Below are 21385 nucleotides of genomic sequence, written 5' to 3'. Positions count from 1 at the left end.
CCTGATACGTGTCCAGGTGATTTTTCGTCAACACGAAAAAAAAAATAAATGAGAAACAAATAACTATAAACGATACAAAGCACACGCCCAGGATGCGGAGAGTACAAAAGTAGCCCATCATCGCAGCATCATTTGTCAATATCGCGGTGAGATTGAATACGGTCGTTTAGTCACGGAGTCGTCACCAAGAAGAATTCTATTAGACGCGTGAAACTTTCAACTTGTTTCAAAGGTTAATTGTCTTCCTTGGTGGTTCGTTCAATTGTCATCCTTGTTGCAGGTACTCTGAGACCTCCTGGACTGATTGGAGGCAGCAAACCAAAAGTGGCAACGCCGGCCGTCGTCTCTAAAATCGAACAGTACAAACGGGAGAATCCGACCATATTCGCTTGGGAGATACGGGAACGACTCATCTCTGAAGGTAAGTCCGGTGTGATTGAATATTAGATATAATAACACGATATAATGGGTCCTGGGACACCCGGTACACACTTACACATATACACAGTCACTTAGTTTTATTAATTAAACACGCACGTAATGATAAAAATGGGGACACCCAGTATGACACATCAAACGCGTATTTTTATGTATGGCATCCACTCCTACGTCACTCGGAGTCCGGCTAGTCGGGTGACAGCGGCGGCATACATTTGTCCGGTAGCGGCAACAGTGTCAAATCGCCGGACATGGCCTCGATCAACGAGATCAAAGTAGGCGAATTCAATAATTGTCGTCCTCAGAGGGCGCTGCCGACGTCTGCACGTCATCGATCTGGATCAGAACGATTTTTCGACCCTCGTCACTTGTTAGATCACAGTCGTCTTGTATCAGAATGAAACAATCGCCGACGAAATTTGACAGTGGTAGTGACAGATAGTGTTGGCACGTCACTCAACTGTCAGAATCCTAACTATCAAACTATAAATTCATTTAATTTACAGTCTGTCAAGAAAGTTTCCGTATCTCCGCCATTTTTGGGATTTCAGCGACTTTCAAAAAACTCTTAAAGTTCGTTTTGAAGTGCTCTTTCACCTCGTGCGCACCACAACACGATTAAACATATATAGGGTGTTCAAAAAATAGTTAAATTTGTAACTAATGCTCTGCCAGTAGTGACTGCGTTTATCCAGTTTTTAGTGGGTGTAAACACACAATAATTCACACACATTTTTTGTCTCTTGCAAAATTTTTGTAAAACTTCACTTGTGTAGGTCGGTTATTTTTTGGGTTTTATAGGTGGAAGGAACGAATTTTGACAGAGTTGTTATATGTAGAATACACAAAAATTGGGCCAGTTTATCGGTGCCCGCTCAACGTCATGTGACAGCTCCATTCATTTAGCTACTTACGATCATTTAATGTGTTTATACGGAACGTTTCAAATAAACAAGTTATTCGCGATTTTTTGGGAAAATGCACCGACATGTCCAAATGAAGATTTTTCCTGTACCTACTATACTGACCGCTTAAAGTGAATATCTCGAAAACGGTTAGATTTACATAAAAACTACAAGAGTGCAAAATTGTTTCTAATGAACCACCGAACCAGACTACGTAACGTTTGAATCTCAACTACAGTTCCCTGTATACAGGGTGTGCACGAAATTGTTACTGCTGTTACCTCTGAAAAATACAGATTTTTTTGTGGAAAATAATTTTAGTGCTTTTTAATCCGGACTCTAGTCACTTGAAACAAGAAAAGGAAGTTATCAAGTGTTTGTAGAATGTCACACAGGAACCCGCCATTGTGAATGCTGCTTCTGTCACATTTCTTGACAATTCCGTTCCCTGGTTTCAAGAATTAGGTTCCAGGACCCCCGACCGCGTGTTAAACCAACAATACGACTCGTTTCTCCCTCTCGAAAATGCCACATCCATAAATCCTCGCGGTCTCCTAATTATAAAGACTTCACGGTAACAAATATGGGTTTTCAATCATTTGAAAGACTGCCCATGAGTTGATGGCCGCGCATATATCTCTGTAATTTGGCTCATTTGTTACATGCACGCAACAATGTGGAGATTGTTCGATTGAGAAACGACGTTTTCGAATCAAGACGCCCGAAATAATCGAATTTATTATTCCTCCATGTACAGGGTGCTGCATTTTCGATGGTTTTACGGGGTACAGAGAAAACGGTAATAGATAGAAAAAAAGTAGCATACGTGTTCCGATCTCATTTTCTGAGCTGAGAGGACTGGCGAAGAGTGCGCTGCGCAAACTTCTTTTGTTTCAAAGATACGGGGGTTTTTTGAAAATTGGTCATTTTGGAACATCCTCTGTATTTCATTTGCTATTAAAGTTATCAAAAAAGGAAAAACGGTTTCCGGTAGAAGTTTTGACGTAGAATCCAATGGCGTAGTCTGTTTTTTTCTATTACGTTTAGTTTCTGACATATGACACTAAGTTATATTTTTTTAAATGGAACACCCTATATATTTTTAGTTCATTTAATTCTGTTTATTTTTACCTTTTCAACGGTGTATTACAACATATAAGTTTGTAGAGGTTAATCCTGTTATTTTAAAAAAAGGACCTTTGCTAAGCTAAAAAAAGGCCAATATCTAAAATACCAAACAAAATCGGAAATCATATAAGCTAACACATCAGAAAATTAAATATTTTTAATAAATCTTATTAAAAATCTAAGTTACAAACAGTTCTACCGTTACTTTAATAAGAAAAGTGGCCATTTCTATTTTCTTCTATTTTTAAGGTAGAAGTTAAAAAAACTGTTTATAAACGACATGTAACATGTTAATATGAATATAGCCAAATTTGGTTTCGACTGGGTATTTTTATACATATTATTTAGCACTTTTTTATTAAGGAAACGCTTTTTTTCTAATTACAAAGATTAACGTTTACAAACATATGTTTTAATACACCGTTGAAATAGTAAAAATCAACAGAATTAAATCACCTAAAAATATATAGGGTGTTCCATTTAAAAAAATATAACTTAGTGTCATATGTCAGAAACTAAACGTAATAGAAAAAAACTGACTACGCCATTGGATTCTACGTCAAAACTTCTACCGGAAAGCGTTCTTCCTTTTTTGATAACTTTAATAGCAAATGAAATACAGAGGAGGTTCCAAAATGACCAATTTTCAAAAACCCCCCGTATCTTTGAAACAAAAGAAGTTTGCGCAGCCCACTCTTCGCCAGTCATCTCAGCTCGGAAAATGAGATCGGAACACGTATACGTTATACATTTTCCGAGCTGAGATGACTGGCGAAGAGTGGGCTGCGCAAACTTCTTTTGTTTCAAAGATACGAGGGGTTTTTGAAAAATGAAAAGCGTTTCCTTAATAAAAAAGTGCTAAATAATATGTATAAAAATACCCAGTCGAAACCAAATTTGGCTATATTCATATTAACATGTTACATGTCGTTTATAAACAGTTTTTTTAACTTCTACCTTAAAAATAGAAGAAAATAGAAATGGCCACTTTTCTTATTAAAGTAACGGTAGAACTGTTTGTAACTTAGATTTTTAATAAGATTTATTAAAAATATTTAATTTTCTGATGTGTTAGCTTATATGATTTCCGATTTTGTTTGGTATTTTAGATATTGGCCTTTTTTTAGCTTAGCAAAGGTCCTTTTTTTAAAATAACAGGATTAACCTCTACAAACTTATATGTTGTAATACACCGTTGAAAAGGTAAAAATAAACAGAATTAAATGAACTAAAAATATATAGGGTGTTCCATTTAAAAAAATATAACTTAGTGTCATATGTCAGAAACTAAACGTAATAGAAAAAAACAGACTACGCCATTGGATTCTACGTCAAAACTTCTACCGGAAACCGTTTTTCCTTTTTTGATAACTTTAATAGCAAATGAAATACAGAGGATGTTCCAAAATGACCAATTTTCAAAAAACCCCCGTATCTTTGAAACAAAAGAAGTTTGCGCAGCGCACTCTTCGCCAGTCCTCTCAGCTCAGAAAATGAGATCGGAACACGTATGCTACTTTTTTTCTATCTATTACCGTTTTCTCTGTACCCCGTAAAACCATCGAAAATGCAGCACCCTGTACAGTGCGGTTCATAAAGTCGTAGATCCATCACAATCGGCCTGAGAGTTATTAAATAACGCTGATTTACGGTAATGCGAGCGGATTAATCAGTGCCCTGGTAAGCTTTCTAATTATCGAGATTCATTGATGTTGAATTGATGCAAATTACCGGTCATTTTCCGTTCAGATAGGTCGTTAAAAAAACAAATTAGACACTTGGAACTAGTGAAACTAGTTAACCTAAACGTCTAACGATACATTTTTCATCCAAAACATGTGTCTGAAGACCATTTAGTCATTTAGAGCAAAATTGGTCTCTGTCAATGCTACCTAATAAATTTCAACTTGGACTGTCATGGAAAGACTGGTTGCCTATATCTACACGGATTAGTTCACTGACGCCCACTGTCACGTGACAGTGTACTAACAAAGCACGCCATGATCACTTGACAGGACATCTTTATTGTGTAATGCTAATCACACAAATGGAAATTTTGACAGTTGAATGTCATGAATAATATTCTAGAAGAGAGGATTAATTTAAGTAGACCGTTTCCAAACTCGTCCGTTGTTAATTTACGATGAAAGGATTAGCATAATTCGCCGATAAAAATTAATATAAACGGGCAATAAAATGCAGAGAAAATTATTTACAAACGTATAGAAATGACCATTGGGACCGAGATCAATTAAATAAATTGGTCTCAATTACCTGAATATGTAAGTACAAAATACGCGTTTTTGTAATAATTGCCCTGGTCTCTTTTCCCATCATATTTATATCGCGCCACGATCGATATTTTATTTGTCGCTGACATGTGTCACATCGCCTTTACCCGCCAAACAATGTGACAGACAAAGGGAACGACCGTGAATCGTTTCGTTTTTATTTCCTATGTCCGATCGCGTGCGGCGACACCTCCGATTTGTAATAGAATGGAAAAAATGCCCCGAAGAAACTGTTTGTCCGTGGTAATTACGAAAAAAATTGGTTTCGAAGAAATAGAAACGGCGCCTTTTCACTTCACTTACACGGTGTAGATGGTGGTTTTCGATAGGTTACACGCGACCTAATCAGGGACTTATAACGTGGACCAATTGGTTTTGGATCACCCCGTTATTAACATTCCAGCATTTTCAATTGCCTTCGTTTGAGAAGAATAACAGGAAATACGACCTACAATTTGACATTTGATCAAAAGCTGTTTCGATAGAATCCGCCGCCGGAGGGAGCCACTGCCAATAAACTTGAAGCAAATGTTAAAGTTTGAGTTTTTTGAAATGCTCGACAGAAGACCACTGGTTCACCGCAATTCCGGGGTTAATTTCGTCTGCGTGTGAACAGAAACACGTCGTTTTTACCCAAAAAACAAACCGCAAAACGTTTCAAAACATCAACGAAATGACAATGTTTAAGCGGGTTCGGTTATTGTTAGGGATGCCTAAGTCCGTCATGGCGTGTCGGTCCGTTCCACCGCAAAATCATAATTAGGGGGAAACGACATAGATTATAGAAAGGGGAGAACAATTTTAAAGAAAATACTTTCTTACACACAAAAAGTCTACAAAGGCAGCATTTGCGGAAATCTCAGAAGAGTGGGTAGTTTGTGCTGCTGTAAACCAAAACATTATAAACCCAGTTTTGAGGTTAAAAACGTTAATTTAAAAATGAGTGAAGGTTTAGACAGTGACCGTTTAAACTTTATACAGAACTTTCGGTATATCTCGATTAAAAACTGGGATATAGATAATCAAGTTATTGTCGATTGAACGAAAAAATGCACCAAACAAGTCAAATTTGACGCCCTCTAGCGGCCAAACTGTCCAACCTATTAACCTAGGGTGGCACATTTTTAGAAAGCTCCTTTTATTGACTATCCATTGACGTATAAAATTCTACCAAAAATTGACATGTAAAAGTGGATTTTTTTTTCCAGGTTATTGGATAGGAAATTTGATGAGGATTCCAAAACTGTGCTTAAAACTGTCACTTTTCCCCTCCAAGTGTGTTTTACAAGCGATTTTGTCCTTCACTGTCTTTTCAAACTGTCTTTCTGTCAGTTCAAACTTTGACTTCGTTTTTCTACCTGACTGTACTTGATTTTTTAGTGTTTTTCCAGGTTGTTCGATAGGAAATTTAGTGGGGATTCCAGAAATGTGCTTAAAACTGTCACTTTTCCCCTCCAAGTGAGTTTTACAAGCGATGTTGTCCTTCACTGTCTTTTCAAACTGTCTTTCTGTCAGTTCAAACTTTGACTCCATTTTTCTACCTGACTGTACTTAATATTTTAGGGTTTTTCCAGGTTGTTTGATAGGAAATTTGATGAGGATTCCAAAAATGTGCTTAAAACTGTCACTTTTCCACTCCAAGTGAGTTTTACAAGCGATTTTGTCCCTGACTGTCCTTTCAAATTCTATTTCTGTCAGTTCAAACTTTGACTCCATTTTTCTACCTGACTGTACTTAATATTTTAGGGTTTTTCCAGGTTGTTTGATAGGAAATTTGATGAGGATTCCAAAAATGTGCTTAAAACTGTCACTTTTCCACTCCAAGTGAGTTTTACAAGCGATTTTGTCCTTCACTGTCTTTCTGTCAGTTCAAACTTTGACTCCATTTTTCTACCTGACTGTACTTAATATTTTAGGGTTTTTCCAGGTTGTTTGATAGGAAATTTAATGAGGATTCCAAAAATGTGCTTAAATCTGTCACTTTTCCCCTCCAAGTGTGTTTTACAAGCGATTTTGTCCTTGACTGTCTTTTCAAACTGCGTTTCTGTCAGTTCAAACTTTGACTTCGCTTTTCTACCTGACTGTACTCGATTTCTTAGTGTTTGTCCAGGTTGTTGGATAGGGAATTTAGTGAGGATTCCAGAAAAAAAGTGCTACAAAAAATGACTGGTTAAAAGCTAATTTGAAATTAGGAAAACACGGTCACGTGACTGACTAGGTCTACCACGACGTAAGGGTCAAATTTGCCTGAAACACCGCCACTATTCTAATAGATTTTGCGCGTTATGTTGGCCAATTAGTGCAAGCGAAAATCGACCTTAATGGCTGCATTAGATTTGGCAATTATTGTGCTAGGTTTGTGCCAAATATCAGGGCCGTACTTGCCCGATTAAAAAAAAATCCTTTAAAGAAATTAGAGCGGTAACAGTCAACGAAGACATTTAGTTAGCTTTGGAGCCCTCTGGCGGCCAAACGAAGCAACCTATCAAGACAGGCGGTCATATTTTTTGAAAGCCCATTTTATTTTCTATTCATTAACATAGAAAAGTCTATACTATACAAAGTGTTATGTGTGTGACAATAGAGACAGTTTTGACTCGAATTTGACAACTACTACTTTAATCTTCATTAACTCGGTTATTTTGACAGTTACAGGGTGGTTCAATACAAACTTTCTTTAGTTTTGAACAGAGAATCAGACAGAATCATAAGAATAAGGAATGTACTGTCCTTTTTTAGAACTGATTCTTTGACCACACTGTATTATATATTTTGACGTTTTTCTACATCCACTCCTAGAACAAACCTTGTTCTAACATGACAAAACACAAAAACCAAGAAAAACCCTGATATGTATGAATTAAAAATGTTTTGGAGACCGAGAAACGGATACAATTAGGTATATGACAGTATATGTCTAGAATTTGACGTAGAATCCAAAAATATACAGAGTGTCCCATTTAAAGTAATCAGCAGCTGTTATCTACTTCCGGTTAAATCGTTGCACGCATATTTTCTTATTTTTAGTTTTTTAATTAAAAAAGATTGGTTAGGGACTCTCGGGTTTTGGTAATTCAGGAAGTTAGTGGGTATTGTTAGGCTAGGTTAGGTTAGGTTAGTTATTGGAAATTACTGGGCATTATAAGAAATTAGTGGGCATTACTGGCATAGTGTAATTAACTGAATTTAATTAAAATAGTGTTGGCAATATCCCGGTTTTAAAATGTGCATTTTTGTGATCGCGGTCACGTGATAAAAGTTATAATTTCCGTTTTACACTATATAACGAAACGTCTGATGTAATCAATTCCTTGGAAGCCCCACAAAGCACAAAGTTCACTGGGTAGAAGTGTCAAGTCCATATAACAAGATTTCATTAACTGAATTTACGGTTTTATTGTTTTCAGGGGTGTGCACTAATGCTACCGCCCCATCGGTCAGCAGTATCAATCGTATTTTGCGGAATCGGGCGGCGGAACGGGCGGCAGCCGAATTCGCACGGGCGGCCGGTTACGGACTCTATCCGCCCCATCCTTATGCCGCCGCCGCCGCTTTTCCTTGGCACTCACCACTCTGGCCTAATGGTAAGTCATTATGCCCGGTTAACTGAATTAGCAAATTGTAAGTGCCATTTTCAGGGCCGTTGGGTTTACAACCACCTGGTGGAGGCAACCCATCGGTGATTAGCGGTAGTCCATCTTCCAGTGGTTCTCCACATCAAGACCACAGTTTGTTGCACTCTCCCCCAGGAGGTTTGGACAAAGACGATTCCAGTTTGGACAGTTCTGAACAACCCAAATTCAGGTTTGTAATAATTCATTAGTGCCTTTGTGTAGATGTCGCTTTTTTGTCCTTGTTGAGTGGGGAATTGAAACTGGACGCTCTTTTTTCAGAAGGAATCGCACTACGTTCAGTCCGGATCAGTTGGAGGAGTTGGAGAAGGAATTTGAAAAAAGCCACTACCCTTGCGTATCCACCAGGGAGCGGTTGGCCTCAAAAACGTCACTTTCTGAGGCACGAGTTCAGGTAATTGTTACTCAACTTAATTACGTAATCCGTGGGCGTTTTGTAAGCATTTTATCAGTCACAGGATATCGAATTGTATCATATGACTGAGCCAACTAATTCACGATTAGTTCCAATAAGGCGGGAACAATAGGTTTTGGCGTTAGAAAAAGTCAAAGCAGCGTTAGGAGACCATCTTGAAAATTGGCTTAAGACCTATTCATTGTTTAATTGAGTCTAATTTACAATAATTATAAGAAATTTCCGGTCGTTCAGGCTCGATTCGCTTTCAAGGTAGACCGAACAAAAAAAATCCATCGATAATTGAACTGATTACTATACTTTGTTCATACTGTGATAATTTTACTAAGTACTACACTGTAATACCGGCCACCAGTTCAGTCGGTTAAGCCACAAACTTTGAATTACTGTCTACTATTAAAAAAAGACTGGTCACACCCTCGTTTTGCAAAAAAATCATCAAAAGTAGTACTAAAAATATTAAAAAAAAACAAAATTTGAAAATTATGAGAAGTGCCTTGCAAATAATCATTCAACAGTTACGTCATTTGACACGTCCACGTGACATCACTATTATTTTTAAACCGTTGAGCACGTGACACACTGTTCTGACCTAATAGTTTGTTGATTGTTGTTATTTCTATGGCTCTTTCCTAGTTTATTAGATAACTGACAGTACTGACACTCCACCGTTGTCACTTTTCCTCTTCTACAACTTAACAATGTCATATTTTCGGTTTTATTTTTGGCCAACCATCGACAAACAATCTTTATTTCGGTCAAATTGTACTAGCAATCATTTAAAATACAGAAAAGTGAGCAAAAATGCAACCAAACACAAGTTTAGTCAGTATTTGTGAAATCTAGCTGGTTACGGTCCTGGAATTTGCCGTGTTTGACAGTTTGTCAGATGATCATGTCATTTTCAAGCTTTTAGGGTTATTTATAAAAAATTGCTAGACAGAGCCAAAGTATTATGTACAGGGTGGCCCACTAAGAATGCGAGTGTCTTGTTCCAATCAGTTTCTCTCTAAATGTTGTGGTTTTCGAGATATTGACTATTAAACATGGAAATTTTTACGATTTGGCAGGCTGTAGCAGACGACCGATTGAAAATAGAGCAAAACAGTTTACTTTTTCAAGCTCCATCTTGTGATGGTATTTTCAAAATTGTAACAAAAAACAAAAAAATACTCAAAATTTGAAATTTTGTTGGAAAACATCATCAGTTTTCGATCAATTATTAGTTGAATATTAATTAAATAATGTTTTGTCATTTACAGTCACGTGATCTTCAGGATTCCGTTTTGTTATTAAAAAAAGAGTCATGTGACCTTTAAAAATAAATTTGAATATTGAAAATCGTTATGCGATTTTATGAACTGTAAAAAAAAGTCACGTGACTCTTCAAATAATATTTTTGACATCTAAAACAGTCACGTTACCTTTAAGATTCCGGTTTGACGTGAAAACGTTTTGAATTGAAAATCGTCACGTGATCATTTGCACGATGATGGTAACTAAAAACCGAAACGTCGAACATGAAATATGTGTGTGTGTGTATGTTCAAGTAGTATCGTTTTGTTTTTCAGTTATCTTTATCACAAAAATTGCAATTTTTAAGTAAATTTTCATGATTTTGTAGTCAACTTGCAGTTTTTAAGTAAGTTTTCATGATTTTGATGTCAATTTTTAGTTTCCAACTCAATTTTGAAGATTTTGAAGTCAATTTGCAGTTTTTAAGTAAATTTTCATGATTCTGAAGTCAACTTGCAGTTTTTAAGTACATTTTTATGATTTTGAAGTCAATTTGTAGTTTTTAAGTAAATTTTCACGATTTTAATGTCAGTTATTAGTTTCCAACTCAATTTTGAAGATGTTGAAGTCAATTTGCAGTTTTTAAGTAAATTTTTATTATTTTAAAGTCAATTTTTAATTTTCAACTCATTTTCAAGGTTTTGAAGTCAATTTGCAGTTTCTATTTAACAGTAGTAAGCTTCTAGGCCAGTTAACGTGTTCAATTCTTGGTACATTCATCAAAAACAGTGCCGAATATTCAAATTAAAATATCAACAGAAACGGTACTCCAGAATGTCCTCCAGCCGTCATTTTGGTTTTCAATTAATCTGCTGGAGGACAAACAAAATCGAAAAAATTAACAATTTAACACCTTAACTCGCCTTTCCCCACCCCCAAAAACCCGGCACTAATCTCAACAATTAACGCAGGTTTGGTTTTCCAACAGACGAGCCAAGTGGCGTCGCCACCAGCGCATGAACCTTCTGAAACAGACGTCACCAACAGGGGGCGTGCAGGGGGGCCCCCCGTCGTCACTGTTTGGAACCAACGCGAGCGGCGCGCGTCTCACACCCTCGCCGCACTACAAAAGTTCCGACCCTGGGTCGCCCCTTACGTCGCCGCCCCACGGCCACCCGTTGCTGCAAATGGGCGGCGAAAATAGCGCGTTCAAAGCACTAGTGCCGGGCGCACGCGTTCTCCCCGGTTACGACTCCGAATCGGACGACGAGGAGATTAATGTCAACGACGATGATTCGGACATGGACGATCGGGGGCGCCACCGCATGTCCGGTACGTCCAGTCCGTTGGACGTGGTCGTGGACAGTCCTAATGGACAGCAACCGTTGCAGTTAACCATGCACGATCGCGAGTGAGTTCGGTTCCTCCAATACCTGATAAATCTATACATACTCAGAATTGTAATTTATTTTCTTGTGTATACGTTGTAATTAATTTATTCTGTTTAGGTAAGAGTAGGTTTATTTCAGCTTGTTATTCATCTGTACATAATATTAAACGAGGACAGTGACGGACTTTTCAAAGTTATGCTAACCAAAATTGATTGCAATCTTCTTTATTAAATTTGTTTTTTCTCAAAAACTTGTCAACTAAAAGCAATCCTGTTAAATGGTTCAATTTCGAATATTAAATGTGTCACATCTATTTTAGGGATGACATATATTAACTATTCCCTGACTGTATTGGAAACAACTTTGAAAGTTTGTCGACACTTTTGACTACAATTGTACATACATATAAATAGTGATTGTTACGTATTAAGAAATAAACTGATGAAGTTATACAAATTTGTTTTAATTTCAGTTCTAACCAATGACTTATCGATTATAGAAAGATATACAGGTGTGGTAAATCCAAAACCGACCATAGGAAAACCGTGTAACTAACAGAGAAACGTAGATAATTGCATGCGTGGGACAAAGACAGTAAACGAAAAAAATACCAAGTAGGCCTTGTTTTCAGTACGCTGTTGCCAAAATCCAATACCAATCCAATACATTTTGTCGACGGTATTGGATTTTGGCAACAGCGTATTGAAAATATGGCCTACTTGGTATTTTTTTCGTTTACTGTCTTTGTCCCACGCATGCAATTATCTACGTTTCTCTGTCAGTTACACACAAAACGCAAAAAAACATCAAGTGGCCTGTCTGTCATCAACCCTGTCACAACTTGATGTGTTGTGTGTGTCACGTGATGACTGTTACCAAATGACAGTGACTATCACGTGGTAACTGTTAACCATTAAAACGAACAAACCCAATTGACTTGATGAAAAATGGAAGATAACATTTTTACCAATAGTGACTATAAAGGTAAGAATCCTCTTAATAAAATAAACGATAACGAGGTATTAATAAGATTCAAGAACGTAAGAGTGTCGGGGAGAGTCGTCCAAGACCTGATGAAGCCATTGTCTTCGGGAGTTGTCAGCGTGGGCACATTAAGCGCGAATAAAACGAATTTTATTGATCGAGATAAGACGGTGATCTTGGGGCGCTAATAAAAGTCCTCTTCGAATGATTGGGACATTACCGGAGGTGTCGAATTTATGTGGGTTTATACAGAATTTTACATTTTCTGCAAATTTAACGGTTATGAACCTGCAATTAACACTCAAATCAGCTGATGTCATTAAGTTTCGTTTACCATTACATACTAAACTAATTTCGACCATCATAACATAGAAAGTTTACACTGATTAACACTTTTTCCCTGTATAGGCTGAGGCAAATAATTTGGCAAACAGAGTAAAAGACAATTCGATTATAGGTTCGATACAGGGTGTCCCAGAATCGAAATTTTTAAAACTGCATTTAGTTTTTGGTTGAGCTTTAAATTGCGCAACTTTGGTGAGGGTCGAATTTGAATTACCCTGTATAGTCCATTTGAATGCAACAAAAGTAACTTTGAAGCTAAACATCTCTAAAACTCGGGGCCCAGTCACGAAAATCCGGTCAAAAGCGAGCACCTAAACCTAAATAACATAATTTCCTAATTTAAATTCTTCTGGGAAAGAGTGCCACCGACTCAGTGGCCCAATTGTGGAATTATCGATTTTGGTTCGGTTATATAATGGACCTCATCATCAGCACGCATCCCGTAGGATTCCCCGAGTCGATTATGTTCATTTTGACATTTTAGTGGAATTCGAGCCTAAGTCATCGAGCAAGAGAGAGAAAGCACGAGTTCAGGTAGCTGCAGATGCTGCTCAATTTCGTTACAAGAAAATGCGCATAATTACTTAACTACCAGGTTACACGCTCGCTACCTATATCGATACGATTACGAGAGAAAAGTTAATTGTTGGGAATAGAAACAAAATATATGGGTTTTTGCCCCAAGTGTTGTACGGATCGGATGATCTAGCCTGCTACCGCAGATACCTACGATTTATAATCCTTACATTGTATAGCCAGCCATAATAATTGTAATTAAGTATCATACTTCTCAGTTGAAAATTGTCTTAACTGATAATCTGGGTAATAACAGTGTGAGCCATGACAACTGTCACGTGACACGTACAAACGGCAACACTGTACATTCAGCAAGTGTCTGAATATGCATGAGAAAATTGAAGTAATGCATATCCTAATGGATTGACTCGCTCCCGGGCACTAAACGCTTCTTCCTCTTTTGAAGTGCCCGACGGCCATCTTGGAAATGAACACGTGCCACTATATTACACCGTTAATTACTATTACCATTTTGACAGCCACACACTCACAAGTCCAGCCTATTAAACCGAGTAGAGAGGTGGCAGAAAAAAAAGTATCTCGAAGCTTGACAACCGAAACCACAAGAATTATCCCGGTTAATGCGACCAGGGGCAAAAGTGTAAAACCCCGATTTTTAACGCCCTCCCGTGTGAACGGTCACGGACAATCAATCGACACCATTAACGCCTTTAATTACCTTTTTAGCGTAGGTCACGATTCCGCTGAATTCGCTTGGAAGGGTTATCCCCCCACTCAACCCCAGTTTGACAACACTGTGAAAATGGACGATTTTGACATTTGACAGAAAAAACATTTGCTCTTATTTTCACGAGTGGGAAATTGGTTTCTCGCTAGTTTTGCCGTTCGGGACATGTCGCGGCCCCAAATAAATCGTGCCCGAGTGGACGTGGGCTCGAAAATTAATTACAAGAGTCAGCCCCGAGCTTGAGCTAGCCCGGGATGAGCCGAGATTGTCAGAACGAGTGCAGCTTTTAATTACCCGAATTAGGTTTGTTCCTTTTGGCCGAGACGCGCCGGCATATTAGCAATCTGCAAGCGCGACTTCTGTGTAGGTTGAGTGATAATTTACTGTTTTGGACGGTTTAAATCTCGAGGCTAACTATCAAGAAAAGCTCACTGTTTTATTACTGTGTTATGTACTGGAATCAGTCAGTTTCAGACGGAATTTTGGTTTAAATAACGTGAAGCCATGCATAGAACAAGAAATAGTACTTACATATTGATCCAAACCACCACCACCTCTAAGCACTAAAAAAAAAACCATATTTTTCACCTAATAATAATGAAAACCACAAAAAAAACTATAAAACTGCACTGCAGCCACCATGTTGTTGTAAAAATTTGACATTTTAAAGATTTGTCCAATTGTCATATCACGGAATGTCAAATGAAGCTGTTGTAACGTGTGATAGGCAACCAGATATACATCATTTTTTAGTTATAGTAAGCGCGTTTTAATGATTTTTCTATAGTATTTTTGCTAGTTTTTTGTGATTGTCAAGTGTTTTTTTTTAAATTAAAGTGTTACGTGCACCCTGTAAGGACCGTGAATAGCATATCTATTATAATATTGATATGCAACCAGTTCAATAATTAAACAAACAGTGACCGAAAAGAGTGACCAATTAGGACCTAACTCAGGTTTAGGTCGCGACAATGGGGCAAACCTCGTTACCGTTCGAATGGGGCTTCGCCATTATAGGCGATAATTAGGTGTAATTTAAGCCAGAAAGTGACAGGAGAGGTCCCGCTGAGCGCGGTAATCAAACGGGGCGCGTAATGAAACGCCTCTGACTTGCACAAAAAATACTTACAGTTCCAGAGGCGTATCCACATCCTAATACCTGTGATTGTCTCTAAAGTCACTTGATTATCGAATTGAACTTAGGCATCTAGAAGACAAAAATTCCGATAGTTTTTCAACGCTTTAAACGTTCTGGAAGGAAGAGGGGAGAGACGAACAGCCTATCAAAGCGAAAAATTACATTGTCCGCTCGTCAATCTACCTAGGCGTGAAAAAAGTGGATGATTGCCTCCGGTAAAACGTAATAAAGCCGAAGAATGGTCCGCGATGGAAGTTTAAATTAAATTTGTGAACGATTGTTGGTATTTCAAAATGGACCTCCCATGTAAAACACAAAGAAACCTACCGAATCTATTATCGCGCCTGCTGGAATTTGTTATCGACACTTCGCGCCGTCGTTAACCAGATAGGAGAGTAGCCAATTTCAGTATGACGTCACAAGTTGGACTGTGTCGGTGACATGTGTCAGTTTAATGGAATGGATATACAGCAAAGGTCAAGAGTAATATTGTTGTGACGGTGAAATTCCTCGACGATGTTAAGCAAGTGGATAACGATTAAGTTATTCCCATGGGCGTATAATTTAGGACGCAACGCGTGTATATCGCAAACCCATAAACAAGGGTTTTTGCAAGGAGATACACGGGCGTAAATCTCGATTCGAGCAAGTTTCTCTATTGTATTTCCGTGCAGAAGCTGTTTATGAGATGGTTTATGGCCGGCCGCTGGCTTTTGGACTCTCTAAGTTGTAATTTAATATCTTCTCTTCGAGACAGATTTTTTCCGTGGTTGCTTACGGGATTTCGAGACTCCGCTAACCCTCCAGCTATACTTTTAATCGATTTAATGATTATTTTAATCAATACAAAACGAGAGGAGCTATAATGACCGGTCCGGTACAATTTCAATAGGTACCTACTCACCGGATCCCGTATACATCGATTAACAGTTAAAAAATGGCTGTCAAAACGTCTGTTAACATTTCCCTGCCCACAATAATACCCTTTGTGGTGCGTATTTATGACTACTCATCCTTATACAAGAAGAGTGGTACTGTGTAACTGCCCTTTAAGTTTAATCTCCCTTATTCGATTATTGTATAATTCTTCGAATAGTACAAAAGTAGAACTGTTGTTTTAGACACTGATTTACTGAACAATTTAATGGAAAAAATCAAATGTATTAGTGGTAGTAATGGTTGAATGGTGGCGCTCCCAAACGGTGCAATTAAGAAGCTCTCGAAATTAAAATAACAGTCTGATGATCATTATCTTATACAGCTTTGATTCAGCATTATAACACTCTCGGTTGTTTTGTTGTTTAACCACAGTTCAAAAAATTTTTAAGGTAAATTCACATGCACAGTGGGTTCCTAATATGCTAATAATGCCCACTAATTGGTAACAATATAATTTTCTGAATTACCACAATTGGAGTCCAAAAAACCTTTTTTTATCAAAACAAGAAAAATTGAAGTAGATATCAACTGCTACTTATTTTAAATGGGACACCCTGTATATTTTTGCATTCTAAGTCAAATTCTACACATATTTTGTGTATTAATGATACACCTATCTATTTGTTTCTAAGATATTTACCATTTTATGTAAAATTTGATATTTTCAGTCTCCACAACAATTTTAATTTGCACATATCAGAAAAAGTTCTTGATTTTTGGTTTTGTTCAGGTAAAACAAGGTTTGTTCTAAGAAAGGGTGCAGAAAAACGTCAAAATATATGATACAGAGTGGTTCTAAAAAATGGACAAAAAGTCTAGTTTTCAAATGAAACACTTCGTATTCTTATAAATAGCCACAGCAAAACTACTGTAAAAATAAAATCATTAAGGTCGATTTTCGCTTCCGCTAAGTGGCCAACATAACGCAAAACCCATTAGAATAGTGGCGGTGTTTCAGGCAAATTTGACCCTTACGAAAATTGTCATTTGGAAATCAGTTTTTACGAAATTTCTAGGCGTTACATCGTAGTAGACCTAGTAAGTCATTTCCTAATTTTTTAGGGGCAAATTAGCCCTTAACCAGTTAAAAAGTGCTTCTTCACTAAATAGTAGATAACACGCGTATTTACAACCCTTTGTATATACTTTTATACAGTGCGTTTTTTTTAACGCGCAACATAGGATTTTACGTGTTAAATTTTTAAGCCCCTGTTAGACCATGTTATTTTGGAACTACAGGTCTAAAACTTGACGGGTGTGTCTTTAGTACCCTGAAGCTTAAGTAAGTTAACCAATTTGGTCTAAAAAGTACTTAAAAACTGGCAAAAAATCATTTTTTTCGAAAAGATTTTATCGTTTCATACTCCCTGTATGCATTGTTGTTTTTGATACGGGCAGGGCGGGTAGCAGGTAGAGTGACATATTTGGACTGCATCAAGACCTGACATCTTTTGAACGTCAAAAGGGCATTTTATGATTGTTTGGAATACTGTTTGGCTTCAAACGGAGGTCACTTTGAACAATTCACTTATAAAAATACTTCTTTTGTTCTTAACTTTCTTGATACAAAGTTAATGATCAACTTGTTTTACTTTCTACGCCAAATTTTACCTGCTACCTGCCGTGCCAGTATCAAAAACAACAAGCACCTATCATACATACAGGGAGTATAGAAAGATAAAATCTTTTCGAAAAAAGATGATTTTTTGCAAGTTTTTAATGACTTTTTAGGCCGAATTGGTGAACTTACTTAAGCTTCAGGGTACGAAACAGCCACCCGTCAAGTTTTATACTTGTAGTTCCAAAACAACATGGTCTAACATGGGCTTAAAAATTTAACACGTGAAATCCTATGTTGCGCGTTAAAAAAAACGCACTGTATGTCGATGGATAGCCAATGAAATAACCTTTCCATTGACGTAAAAAAGTTGATTGGTTAGTGGTACCGTTTGGCCGCTAGAGGACGTAAACCTTGACCATTTTTTTGTGGTGTATCCTTTTGTTTAATCCTCAAAAACTCTCTTAATTGCACAATTTTTGGTAGAGTTTTATACGTCAATGGATAGCCAATGAAATGAGCTTTCTAAAAATATCCCCACCTAGGTTGTTAGGTTAGGTTAGGCCGCTAGAGGGCGTCAAGGTTTTTTTAAACTTTTTTGTTGCATCCTTCTGTTCAATCTCCAATAACTCGTTTATTTACACCACTTTTAGTAGAGTTTTATACGTTAATGGATAGCCAATGAAATGAGCTTTCTATTGACGTATAAAAGTTCATAATATAATTTATTTAGACGTTCCCAATTCTATTAATACTTTATAAAACATTAGTTTTATTCCTACTGATTTAGAATTCTTAGTAATGCTGCCAATTGCCAAGTTTCCTTGACCAATCACAAACTATCAACATTGCTGAGATTTATGTATGTGCTGCACAATAAAAAATAAGAAAAATAATTTCCTACTTTACCTTTAAGATGTCCTGTCATGTGATCATGATGCACTTTGTTCTTAAACTGTCACGTGACGGTTGGCGTGAAAATTTTGAATTGCCTGTCCATTCCATGTCATTCCTACACAAAAAAAAAGAATGCTAACAACTAAAATCAGTTAAAAAAACTAACAACTGCTAACTGCATCCACCAAAACGTCACGAAAATGTAATTTGACTGAATTACAATTTTATCAAATTACGTGACGTCAAGAAAATTCAACAAAAATACTTTGTTTTTTCTTGGGTAACTTACAACATAACGAATCGAATGATGAACAGAAGAAGAGTGTTGTTAGCTATCAATGACCGTTTCAGACGCAAAAAAATCAAGAGCTGAACTCGCAGATAGAGACATAATGCCGTGTTTAAAATCAGTCGGATGCTTTCGATTTTTGTCCGGCCATAATTGATCAATAATTATTTCTCTGACAGATGAAACAATGCTCCGAACAATTCCGCGGGCATTTATAAATAATTTTATGCCGCAAAACATCACCGTATTTATTTTATGCTGCCGGACGTGATGTCAATATAGATAATTTCTTAATACCGAAGAGTTTTTGGGACGTCAGCGCGTCAGTGACATTTTTGACAGTCTAATGACAGTTTGGTTGTTGTTTCTAACACTCTCCGGTATAGTAAAAGTTTGGTTTTATGACCAAAGTGGGAGGGAAGAAAATTGTTAACAAACTGGGATAAATGAGTTTTAAATGTTAAGGAGAAAACTCTCCCATTAAGTAATAATTAAGAACCGCGTCCGATGACTTGATGAGCTGCAAGCTCAGGCTTGGACCACTTAATAAAAATTCTTTTTTAGGGTTTTGCCCGGTTTTTCTACCCTCGCTCCGAAACTGGTTACCAGTGGCGCATTCACCATTTTGCCAGCTGCCTTATAAAGTATAAAAAGCCAATTTAACAAAAATCTCGTTTACAATCAAGGAGAGTAGTAATCGTTCCGTTACATAATCCAAGTGGAGGCATGTGCCCGTTATTAATAATTAATATTATACACGGAACAGTGATCAATGGTCTGCCAGGCCACCAACAACTTGACAGGTGCTCGGGTGACAGCTGTATTGTTTTTTTTTTAATTTAATTATTCACACAAAATCGTTTAAATCACAACATTTAGGAGCACCAATAAATTCGATAACAAATTACCAGGGAGAATCTCCGAATGGTGTCAATATACCTGAACGACGCGGGTTGATCACGACCGGCATATCTACCCAAAATTTACATTAATTACCGATTTAAACAACGTTAAAAATTAAGATGTTTAGCTCAATTTAAACACTGGACTCGATTGATCCTACCACGTTCACAAATTTTCTCGAAATCCACACTTTTCAAAACATAACGCTAAAACTGAAATTTGCAGGAAACATATCAGTTACCTTAATTAAGAAAAATGATAGAAAGCTAAAATTAAACTTTTTCTGACACTCTTCAATCAATGACAATTAGGAACGCATTTGGGGTCCCAAACACCTAAATTAAAACTGATCGAAAAGCAGTGCAATTAACGCGTAAAGATTTATGTATTTCTTGTAAGATACTACGAAAGGTTTAGGAGTGTTCAGATAGCTACCACACCATTATAAGCCCCGTAATGGTCCGGTCGCCTAATTTATCTCAAATAAATTTGAGTCTGAGTAGATTTTTTCCACCTTCGCTCGACAGATCTTTATCTAAATCGTGGCTCTTATAGCCTTTCCAAGTGTGTTTTTTTTCCATAATGTCATTACCCAGTAATTACTCAATACTACCGTAGGTCAGTCATAGCAGATGTCTGAAAGTGGGGCACCGGGCAAGAAATGCGACACAATGCGCGTAATGTTTTATTAAAATCAAAATTGATATTTAACGATAAACGGGCAGCTGTAGCTTGAAAACACTACACCTTACCGGATTTTTTACGTTTTTATATTATGAATTAATTATGGAGATTGAGCGCTTGCGGCCGTCTTGTAACCGGCCCCAAATGACTTAAATTATAAGCTACTCTAAACTTTGGAAAAGTAAACTTTTCTAGGTAAAAAAGGAGTTAATGGTGAATTATGTAACATTTACAGAACCAGCAAAATTCACTGAACAAGAAAGTTGTAAACTATTTACAAAGATTTCTCAAATTCTGTGTTTCAATAAAAACATTTGGATTTCGGATCTAAAAATCACGTGACACAATAATTATATAACCCTACGTAGGTCACGTGATCTTTGGATCATAACACGTTTGGATTTTGGAAATAAAGGGGCTTGTTATATTGGTTTAAGGTCACGTGATTGATTGAAATTTTGGGTTTAAATCCTTATCCCCGTTTTTCCTACACATGCAAGTTGGTTTTAAGGACAACTTAAGCCAAGTTTAAATTTGAATGTGACAGATTAGATGTAAAATATCACAGTCTACACGGCATTTATCTAAGATGTTTTTAAACCCGCCTCAGCAAGTATCCGAGAAACGGGTATTAAAGTTAAATATCGTATTATAATGGTAGTTATTTACAAACTCAAAATCACATACCGGAAATTAATGATCCTTTCCATAAACGTTTTGTTGTTGTGGCGGTTTGTTCTTGCGGAGCTCAAAATGTCCAGCCAGCCACGTTGTCCCCACAGTTTTCAACTTAGACACGCTATAATCGAAGAGTATTGATTTTAAAACCTAAATTTGATCACAATTTGCGCAAAATTCATAAACACAAAAACAAAGTTATATAGGTTATGTTTTGTTGTTAAAATGTCAAATGTCAAAGTGTAAACGTCAACTCTATGCAGAGTTGCC

The 21385-nt window shown here is 37.1% G+C and overlaps 1 protein-coding gene and 1 long non-coding RNA gene across 4 annotated transcripts in view; one reads left to right on the top strand and one right to left on the bottom strand.

The window, feature by feature from the left end:
* Positions 1-11892, top strand: part of LOC145736645 (paired box protein Pax-6-like) — a 22134-nt gene extending 10242 nt beyond the window's left edge. Inside the window, exons 4-8 of one of the 3 annotated variants that reach the window (XM_081991068.1) lie at positions 281-421; positions 8170-8346; positions 8401-8566; positions 8659-8788; positions 11017-11892. In XM_081991068.1, coding sequence (XP_081847194.1) covers positions 281-421; positions 8170-8346; positions 8401-8566; positions 8659-8788; positions 11017-11460 — 1058 coding nt within the window. In that variant the 3' untranslated portion in view covers positions 11461-11892. Of the gene's footprint in view, positions 1-280; positions 422-8169; positions 8347-8400; positions 8567-8655; positions 8789-11016 lie in introns of all 3 variants that reach the window. The other 2 variants (XM_081991067.1, XM_081991069.1) reach the window with 2 other exon arrangements.
* Positions 1-21385, bottom strand: part of LOC145736656 (uncharacterized) — a 26249-nt gene extending 4864 nt beyond the window's left edge. The window contains exons 1-2 of the long non-coding RNA XR_014180070.1: positions 21125-21385; positions 18574-18676 (exon numbers count right to left, since the gene is read on the bottom strand). This is a non-coding gene — a long non-coding RNA (uncharacterized LOC145736656). The remainder of the gene's footprint in view (positions 1-18573; positions 18677-21124) is intronic.

The sequence above is a fragment of the Ips typographus genome, linkage group LG12, assembly GCF_016097725.1.
Source record: "Ips typographus isolate SLU linkage group LG12, UJ_Ityp_2.0, whole genome shotgun sequence".
NCBI classification, from domain to species: Eukaryota; Metazoa; Arthropoda; class Insecta; order Coleoptera; family Curculionidae; genus Ips; species Ips typographus.
This window is presented reverse-complemented; position numbering and strand designations above follow the sequence as displayed.